The sequence below is a fragment of the Bison bison genome, unplaced genomic scaffold (genome assembly GCF_000754665.1).
Source record: "Bison bison bison isolate TAMUID 2011002044 unplaced genomic scaffold, Bison_UMD1.0 scf7180017848398, whole genome shotgun sequence".
In the NCBI taxonomy this organism is placed as follows: domain Eukaryota; kingdom Metazoa; phylum Chordata; class Mammalia; order Artiodactyla; family Bovidae; genus Bison; species Bison bison.
The window spans coordinates 22,670-32,296 of record NW_011478971.1 but is presented as its reverse complement, the minus strand read 5'-3'; the positions used below and the strand labels follow the sequence as shown (position 1 = coordinate 32,296).

General features: G+C 59.4%; 1 protein-coding gene across 1 annotated transcript; it reads right to left on the bottom strand.

Moving 5' to 3' along the window:
- Nucleotides 1–11: 11 nt before the first annotated feature.
- PARP10 (poly (ADP-ribose) polymerase family, member 10) lies at nucleotides 12–6,998 on the bottom strand. The gene is made up of 10 exons (XM_010845180.1): nucleotides 6,556–6,998; nucleotides 6,225–6,479; nucleotides 5,917–6,153; nucleotides 5,258–5,841; nucleotides 4,917–5,138; nucleotides 4,702–4,798; nucleotides 3,872–4,513; nucleotides 3,656–3,789; nucleotides 674–845; nucleotides 12–580 (listed from the first exon to the last, which is right to left on the bottom strand). Exons 1-10 carry the CDS (start codon nucleotides 6,731–6,733, stop codon nucleotides 228–230), a joined length of 2,874 nt encoding a protein of 957 aa, XP_010843482.1. The 5' UTR covers nucleotides 6,734–6,998; the 3' UTR covers nucleotides 12–227.
- Nucleotides 6,999–9,627: the final 2,629 nt, after the last annotated feature.

Below are 9,627 nucleotides of genomic sequence, written 5' to 3'. Positions count from 1 at the left end.
GGACCCGGAGCTCCACAGGCACGTTTATTTAAACGACACAGTCGCGCTCGGGCGAGGTCTGGCCCGGCCACCCTCCTCCCGGGCTCTGCTGACCCCTGGTGGTCGGCCCGGCCCAAGCCGGGGTGGGGGGAACCCTGCCCAAGGGGGGACACAGCACCACGACAGGAGGCGGGGCGGTAGGGCTGTGCACGGCAATAGGGAGCGGGAGGCCGGGCCGAGGGGGGCCTCTAGGGCCAGGTGGCTGGGGAGGTGCTGAGGAGCGCAGGGGCGTCTTCGGGGAGAGACCGGGACTTGTGCTTGCAAGTGATGAGGTGGGTGGGTAGCGCCTGAGTGTCGTGGAAGATGACGAAGATGCTGGGCCGGTGGAGGCAGTCCACCGCGCTGTCATAACGCAGGAGCGCGTGCTCGGCGGGCCGCGGAGGGGGTGCCCGCAGCCCGCGCTGGCCCTGCCCGTAGTCACCGGTCAGCACCCGCGCCACGAACACTGCCTTGTGGCCCTCGGCATCGGGGGGCGAGTAGCGGTCCAGCACCGACAGGGAGGCGCGCTTGGCGAAGTACACGCCCTGTCCGTAGAGCGCACCTGCGGGAGGCAATGCACCGGGTCGGGGAGGGGGGGCGGTAAGGGAGGTTCTAGGGAGCAGAGCCCACGCCCCCGCAGGGACCCAGGTCTCACCATTGCGGCCGCAGAAGCTGCGGTTGAAGCCGTGCGCGCAGATGTCGGGGACGGTGGGCATCGCTGTGCCGTGGTACAGGACCTGCTCGGCCGGCCGCTCACAGCACTGCTCCAGGCGCTCCCGGTGCAGCTCGTACTGCTGCTGCAGCAGCGGGTGTAGCACGCGCTCCACCTGAGGCAGGGGGTCGGGGGTGGGGGTTGGGATCAGTCAGAGCCAGGCTACTTGTGCCTCTGGGCCACCCAGCAAGGCTGAGCCCCAAGGAGCCCTCTTGGAGGAGTTCAGAGCCTGGGGAGACCTCACAGGTCCTGCCATGCTCTACTCAGTAGCCCACATGAGGTTGACCTTTGCCACCTCCACAGGGCCCCAAGTGGCACTGGAGGGCTTCCGGGGGGCCTGCAGGTGGACAACCCATCCACTAACCAAAACCCAGCACCCACAGCCACGCCTCTACAGAGAGAAGCTGAGCCCGTGCCTGCACTGCGGGCAGAACTTCACCCCCAATGCCAGGAGATACCCCGGACTTCCCAGTAATGGGAGACCTGGTGACCGACCTGGTAGTCAACCAGGAGGAGCCAACTCAGGGACCCAAAAAGTTTCTTAAGAAATTCTAGTCACTTCAGACGGATGCAAAAGAATATTGTATCCATGAAACAAGACTACCTACTGTGAAAAAGAAACAGGCTGAAAATTAGAGTGTTCTTACATTAAGGATGGAATTGCTGAACTGCATCCAGTGGGTAGGCTAAATAATAAGATGAAGATAGAGATCAGGAAGTGACTCAGAGTGCAGAGCTGAAGAAAGAGTTGGGAACTGTGAGAGGACTGATGTGGGACAGGGGTCGGGAGGTCTAAGATCTCAGTAGGAGGACCTCCACAAGAAGACGCCAGACGCGATGGGAGCAAAGAAGGGCTTGATGGAAGACAGTTTCTCTGAGCTGAAGGCGGCATCTTCAGATGGAAAGAAATGCCAAGGATGATGGGAAAGGCACACCCATGGCCCCTACCTGCTGGGAAAACATCAGCCTTCAAAGTGAAAGGAAACTCTACAAGAGTACACACACACACACACACGCACACGCACACCAAAGTTGATATACAAAAGTGGAAAAAATCTCAAATTCTCATACTGGGCTTCTCACCACTAATACTGGATGCTAAGAGGCCACAGAAGGGTTTTATTGGGTTTTTTTTTCTTACCTTTCCAAGAACAAAAAAATTTTGAGGAGGAAAGAAAAAGAGTTAAGTCTTCCAAAGATCTGAAGGAAAACATATTTTCATCCTGATCGCTATACCCAGCCACACTATTTATGGTGCAAACAAAATAAGGACAGATTAAGGCACAGAAGAATCAGCTGTGCCTAAGTCCACAGAAATGTTTTAATAAATACATAGCATGCTTTGTTTGAAAAAATATCAAATTGTAGTTGCAAAAGGCAAAATAAATTTAAAAGTCCAAGATGTTTACTACTCACTCAAGGAGATACTTCTACTAAACAGAAAAGGAATCTATGCAAGAGGGCGACGGAGTCAACAGGAGAAACTCAGTAGCCAAGCACCACAAAGAAAAACGAAGAGAGTAAATGAAATTAATGGCCATTTGCCCTTGACTCCTAGAATATTCTCTTTCAGGCAACATGGTTTTAATAACTAGGTTTTTCCTTCCCCTTTGCCCTCTCTGGTCCAGTGGTAAATATTTTTTTGTTATTATAATATATTGATCAACCTAAGGCCCAAACATGAGTTTAAGCAAGCTCTGGGAGTTGGTGATGGACTGGGAAGCCTGACGTGCTGCAGTCCATGGGGTCACAGAGTTGGACACGACTGAGCGACTGAACTGAACTCATGGCCCAGGCATGCAGTGTCATGACAGTCGGACGATGATGTTGGTTTGTCAACCTTGCCAACATAAAAATAATGTCACTGACCAAATGTGAGATGGACGAGGGAAGAAATGACGGGGGGAAGGGAAGCTCGTTCTCTACATCTCTGGAGGGAGGCAAGAGACAGTCTCTAAATTAAGTGGAGAAAAGACTCAAGCGGACGTCAGTCATAGAGGTCCTGCTGGAAGAAGTTGCACAGGCAACCAGCCGAACCTCAAGAGGAGCCTGGGGCCCGAGTGCAGGAGGTCTGTCCTCCACAAAGGGCAGGAGTGGTGGCTGCTAAATCCAGAAATGGAAGCAGAGTCCTCCTCGTGGAGTAACGGCAGTAGAACCAGGACAGCGGTGGTGCTGCTGCTGGCTGACTGGGCCAGGGTTGGGGAAGGCCTGGGGTTCTGCATTTCTGACCAGATCCAGGCTGCTGATGCTGCTACCCCACCCCAGGCCCACCCACCCACAGCTCAGTGCTTCAAGAGTCAAGGGGCCGCCTGGCTTCCCAGCTCTCGTTTGGCCCCAGATTCCTGCCCCTCGGCCGTGAGTGTGCAGCCCAGCTCGTGCTCAGTTATCCTGTCTCTGGGCACTGCTCTCACACTCGCGTGCCAGCCAACTAGCCTGGCTCAGCCTCCTCCTCAGCCCTTCCTTCTGGCCCCACCGGCCCTCGGGACACCACTGCCTCCATCGTCTACCCCATTGCCTTGCAAGCCTCTCCTTCTCAGCCTCCTTTTCCTTCCTTCTGGCTCCCCCACCAGTAGTTCCCAGCCTTTTCTGCAACGAGACCATGCTCAGAGCTGCCACTTTTTACAAGTGAATGCAGGAAGCGGCTCCAACCAACCCTCTTCTTGCTGGAGCCACCCCCATGGCTGGCAGGGGAGCCCCCAGAAGTGCAGTCTGCGGAAGGAGCAATCCTCAGAGAAGCCACGAGATGGCGCCAGCACCCCACGCTCTACACGAGGAGGCGGCAGCAGGCACCTGTCACTGGCAGAATGGGGACCCCGGCTGGGACCCCCAACCTCCACAGCTTTCTGTCTCCCTGGCCATGGGCTCTGCAAAGCAAAATGTGCCAGGAGCCCAGAGGCCAGAGGCGGCAAGACAAAATGGCCTCACCCGCACCACGTGGATCCTGCCGTGGGCCGTGTCCAGTGTGTCACAGAAGGCCTGCACCACCGCTTGGAACTCACTGCTGCTCTCAGCGAGACGCTCCAGCCTGCCCAGGGGCTCCTTCGGCCTCTGCTGTGGCACTGAGGCAGGAAGGAGAAAGGCTGTAGGCCATGCTCAGGGCGCTGGTCGCCCTCCCCGCCCACTCCCAGGCTGCGGACTCACGTGTGGAGCAGGAAGCCGCCAAGGGAAAGGCTGAGCTCTGATCCCGGGGGCCAGCCAGCAGCGCCGCCAGGTGATGGGCCGCGTGGGTAGGCTGGACCCCAAAGCCACGGAGGACGATGTGGCCACCGTGCAGGGCAACACTCACGCCATGGCACCGCTCCAGGCGGGCGCACAGCTCCGCGGGCAGCACACAGCCCGGGGCCCCCACCAGCTCCTCCCTGAGGTGCACCTCCAAGGCGGCCTCCAAGGCCCGGTCCAGCTCGTCCATATCCCGCTCGAAGGAGGCATGCACCTCCAGCTGGGCCCGGCCACCCGGGCCCTGGCCCCAGAGGAGCTCCTGCTCCCCACTCAGGGGGGGCGGCTCCAGCAGGGAGAGGGCCAGGGCCTGCTGCAGCTCGGCCTCCTCCTGCTCAGCTGCCTGGCCCCGAGGCTGCAGGGACCGGTAGAGCGCCAGCTGTAGCTCAGCTTCCTCCTGTAGCCACCCAGGCTCTCTTGTGCTGGGGGCCAAGGGCTCCTCCCCAGACCTGGGGATTGTCACCTCCTCCTCTGGCTGCCCCTCAGGCTCCTCCTCCCCTAGCTCCAGCGGCAGCCAGTCTTCCCCATCCAGGCCCTCCAGAGTGGCCAGCAGCTCTCGGACCTCCTCTGGGGGGCAGGGAGAGGAACCCGGTCAAGGGTCAAGCCCAGCCAGGACGGGGCAGTCAGGGGCCGAGAGGAAGATGGAGACAGGGGTTGGAGGGTATCCGCTCAGCCGATGGGCACAGTGCAGAGGAGCACAGAGCCTGAGGTCAAGAAAGGGCTGCGGGATGTCCTGGGGCCCCAGGGATCCCTACCCAGGCCTGAGTTCTCCTGGTCACGGTCCGGATCGTCTGGACGCCAAGGGGTGGAGGAGAGGCCAGGGAGGGCCTGCAGGGCCTCAGTGGGGCCCACCTGTTGGGAGAGAGTGTCAGGGCTCCCAGGACACCTGCCCCCCAAGGCGTCTGAGCAAGGGTGGAGGCAGCGCCGGGCAGGGGTAACAAGGGGAGGGCGGGGCAGGTTCCGTGTCCACCTCTTCCAGGTCCATGTCCAGGACGGCCCCAGCCAGATGCTCTGTCCTGAAGACGCACTGGAACTGTGCCTCCAGCTCCCGGAGAAGGTGCTGCCCCTCTGGGCTCAGCAGAAACCTGGCACTGCCTGGGTGCTTCAGGCTCAGCATGTGACAGCTAACGCTGCCCAGGAGACTTTGCAGAAACTCCTTGGCTGCCCGGCATGGGGCCAGGGCTCCGCAGAGCTGCAGGACCATGGGGCGGGGGTGGGGGGAAGTTGGCAAGTTTAGGGCACAGGAAAGGCACCGAGAGCCCCCAGTAGCAGAGGAGGATCAAAGGTGAGGACTCCTCAGGGGCTGCTCACCCGGAATCCAGTCGTATCTGAGCCCTCGAGTGGGAAGAGGGCCACATCTCCCAGGCCGGTGAGAAGGTCCTCATGATAGAGCTGAATGAAGCGCATTGCTCCCGGCTCCATTGCCAGCACCATCTCCACCAGGCCCTGCTGCCCCGGTGACCCCGCGGGCCCCTGGCTCACTGACGCCACCTGCTCTGAAGAGCGCATGGCGATCTCCACTGGGTCCGGAGACCCCACAGTCCTTCGGCTCCCCAGTCTCTCCTCTTCTGAAGACCCCCAGGGCCCTGAGCTGACTGGCCCAGCCGGTGCCAGCGACGAGCTGTCCCATTGAGGGCCTGTGCTCAGAGAGGCTCCTGACTGCCCTGGCACCTCCTCAGAGCCCAGTGTGACATCCCCAGCATAATGCTGTTCCCTTGCTGGTCCTCCTGCCTCCTGGAGAACGTGCCTGGGGGCCCCAGGCCCCAGGTCGCCCGGGCAGCTTCCTTCACCAGCGTCCTCAGCAAGCTCCTCAGGCTCCAGGACATCGTAGTGAGGGACAAGTTTCAGCTCTGAGCCCTGCAGCCGGTGGTCCCGCTGCAGCACCCGCTCGGCCACTTGGAAGAAGGGAAAGAACAGGTGATCAGGGCTCCAAGTCATGGTGGGGAACCTCCCTGTCCTGCCCCACTCACCACGCCAGTGCTGGAAGGAGACCACGGTGCCCAGGTGCCCTGGAAGGCTGTGCATGCCCTCCAGGGGCCCCCCGCCGCTGCGGCGCTCATTCTCCAGGTACAGCTCCAGCAGCAGCAGGTCTGCAGGGGGGTCGCCTCCTACCACACGCACTGCCCGGGCCTGGGGCACCCAGGCCAGGGAGACCTCAGCCCCCTCCAGGCCCAGGGCCCGGGAGTGCACCTCCAGGACTCCAGCTTCTGTGGGGAGGATCCAAGTCAGCACAGGGTGCCTCCCCTAACAGGCAGGCCGCCCCAATCCCGCCTCTTACCTGCCTCAGAAAGGGGCTTGGGCAGTTGCACCAGGGCGCGATCTGGTCGGGGACTGGCCAGGGCGTGGCAAGGCTGCTCCGGGTGCCCGGTGGCACAAAGCAGAGCTTGGACATACTGCTCCAGTAGCTGGGGTGTGGTGCCAGGAGGCAATCCTTGGAGCAGCAGGCGCGCAGAGGCGCGTGGTGGGGCTGGCCGCAGGCTCAGCCGAGCCCCCTGCAGAGTGTGCTCCGGCCAGGCCAGGACCCTCGCGGCATCTGCGGGCAAGAGGAGTGTGTGGTCAGGGCCAGCGGCCAGCGGGGCCCAGGCTGCCCCTTTCCGTTGGTCCCTTACCTGCAGGCTCCTCAAAGGTGAGGATGCCCCCGCGGCCGAGTCTCTGCCAACTCGCCACAGGCCCACCCCCAGAGCTTCGGCGGTTCTCGAAGTAGAGAGTGAGCAGCTCGTCTGGGATGCTGGTGGGCAGACCACTGAGCTCCACTGCGGCTCCCACCTCCGCCTCCGCCTCCCCCATCGCCACCCTGGGGCCAGACGAGGGGGTAGGCAGCAGCCCCACCAGTCCGCCTCACGCAGTCCGGGTCCCTTGGTAGCGTTCCCTGACGCCCCCTTCACTATGCAGGCGACCTACATCCCCCCACTTACACTTCCTGACCCCAGCCTGAGCCGCCCCAGCCCGGGCCTTCAGCCAGGACTCCCTCCCCACACCCTGGGACAGGAAAACAAAAGTGAAACTGTTGCAGGAAGGGAGGAGCGCAGTGCTGGGCCTTTCAGGTGCTTCCCTCCTCAGGCTCCTCCCGCAGGATGTTCCAGCCCCGCCCCCGCCCCGCCCACCACGGCCCTCCGCCCACCGGTCCGTCTGTCTCAGTCGTGGGTCCCACCCCAGCCCATTGGCTGTAGGATGGGGGGAGTGGCCCCTGGAGGTCCTCCACTCCCACTGGCCCTTCCCTGTGAACCTCAAGACGGCCAATCACCCTCCCTGGTAAATCCGCCGGGGTTCTTGAGTCATTGCCCCCAACTCAAAGACCTCAGGCCTCTGTGTTCCCTCCCCCGACTGCAGAGACTTTGGGTCTGGCTGACGCTGGCTTTTAACCCTCCCCAGCAACCTTGGCGCCTGCACCTGCACTCACCCTTCAACAACTCAAAGGTGGCCGACCTCCCACCTGGCGAGGGTGAGCAGTTCAGCTCCTGACCCTGGAGGGGTACATCCCCATCACTGCCGGCCCATGGCACTGCCACGCCTCTTGCCCGGCTGCACCTTTAGAACCCACGCTCCCTCTTGCCATCCAGTCGCCCCTTCCCTGGTGCCCGTACTCATTGGCTTCCAGCCTCTGGAAGAGTTGTGCCCACAGTGCTCTCCACCCCCACCTCCCACTTAACCCTCAGCCACAAAAACTCCCTTCAACCCCTGCTACTTCTGCAAGGTATTGAGGGCCTGTCCAGCCTGTACCCTGAGCTGCCCCCACCCTGGTCCGAGCCTCTGTCATCTCTCGTCTAGATCACGTCTCTGACTTCTGAACTAATCTCTCTCTGCCACTCCTGCCCTATCGCACCGTCCATCCACAACAGAGGGCAGGGTGTGCCTTGTAAGTCGCACCAACATGAGATTGGACCACGGTGAAGCCAAAGTCCTTTGGAAGACCTGCCAGGCTGGACTGACCGGGCCCCAGTCCCTGCTGGCTGAATGCCCTTGTATCCCCCATGCTCCGTCATCCAGTGCAGCAGACCCTCCCTCCCTGACGCCTTTGTACTGGCCCTTCCCTCTTCTAGACCAGCCTTTCCCATAGAGCCGCCTGGCCATCCCTCCCCCCAAATCACCTTACTAGGTTCTTGGTGGCAGGTTTAACTTGAACTTAAAAGTCTTCAAGAACCCTCCTAAAGCCCTGACCTCAACTTCACATTTGTCATTTTTAGGTTTTTTTCTTTAAAAAAGGGCCCTCAAATTGTATTAGCTTCTAGTTGTACAAAACCTGAAGTCACCTCTGCCTCTTCTATGCTTTGTGTTCTCATGGAACTCATTGCCCACAAAGGTCCGTCTAGTCAAGGTTATGGTTTTTCCAGTAGTCATATATGGATGTGAGAGTTGGACTATAAAGAAAGCTGAGTACAGAATAATTGATGCTTTTGAACTGTGGTGTTGGAGAAGACTCTTGAGAGTCCCTTGGTCTGCAAGGAGATCCAACCAGTCCATCCTAAAGCAGATCAGTCCTGGGTGTTCATTCGAAGGACTGATATTGAAGTTGAAACTCCAATACTTTGGCCACCTGATGCGAAGAGCTGACTCATTTGAAAAGACCCTGGTGCTGGGAAAGATTGAGGGCAGGAGGAGAAGGGGACGACAGAGGATGAGATGGTTGGATGGCATCGCCGACTCAATGGACATGAGTTTGGATAAACTCCAGGAGTTGGTGATGGACAGGGAGGCCTGGTGTGCTGCGGTTCATGGGCTTGCAAAGAGTCGGACACGACTGAGTGACTGAACAGGACTGGAACTCATTGCCTTCTAACACAATGTATAATTTACTTATTATACCTATCCCTACTGTGGAGGATCTACCCCCAGGCGGCAGTGTGCCGGAACAACTCACATCATGACGACAACATTGTTCAATTTGGGGGAATCTTTGTGAGTCAGTTTGTAAACTGGTGGTCAGTCAAAATAAGCCACGATGGGGTATTTATGCCAAGGACATGTGCAAAGGCACAGATCAGGGTTTCCCCACGTTGGGGTCAGTTTTTCAACACGGAACCAACACACCTCCTGCACAGGACAGAGCCTTTCCCAACCACTGCCAGGCCTGGAAGAGGCCACCATCCAGGAGTCCAGAAAGTACAGTAGGACTCCTAGGCCCCAGGGGCAGAGGCACTCCTGCAGGGACTCCAGGTGACAGCGCCCCAGGGGATGTTCCTGACTGGGGCAGGCAGCGCTTCTTCTCAAGACCACTGAAGCCCAGGGAAGTTAAATTGACCTCCGGTCCTGGGGCATCTCTAAGCCTCAGTCCCTCAGCAGAGAAACAGGGCTAAGAACGCCACCCTTATTGTTTGTGAGTTTGTGAAGTGAGCATAAATGGGCCAGTAGGGACCTAGACTAGCTTATTGGAGAGGACTGAGCAATTATACAATCAGGTCTCTTGATCTGGGATAGACTTGGATGAAATGGAGAGTGGGGTTTCAAGGTCAAGGAGGAACGGAGAGTGCCAGTCAAGACTCAGCAAATCTCAAATTTAAGAATAAATTTCTCGATTCTCTGACCCAAACTGGAGAGGCCAGGTGTCAGCCTCCAGGTCTACAGCTCTCAGAGCCCAAGCCAAACTCTCGGTGGACGGAGCGCGAGACAGACGCCAGCACGGCGGCGGGATGGGGCAGGATCCTTTCCGGAGAGGCGCCGCCCTCCCGCAGAGACCCGTCCGC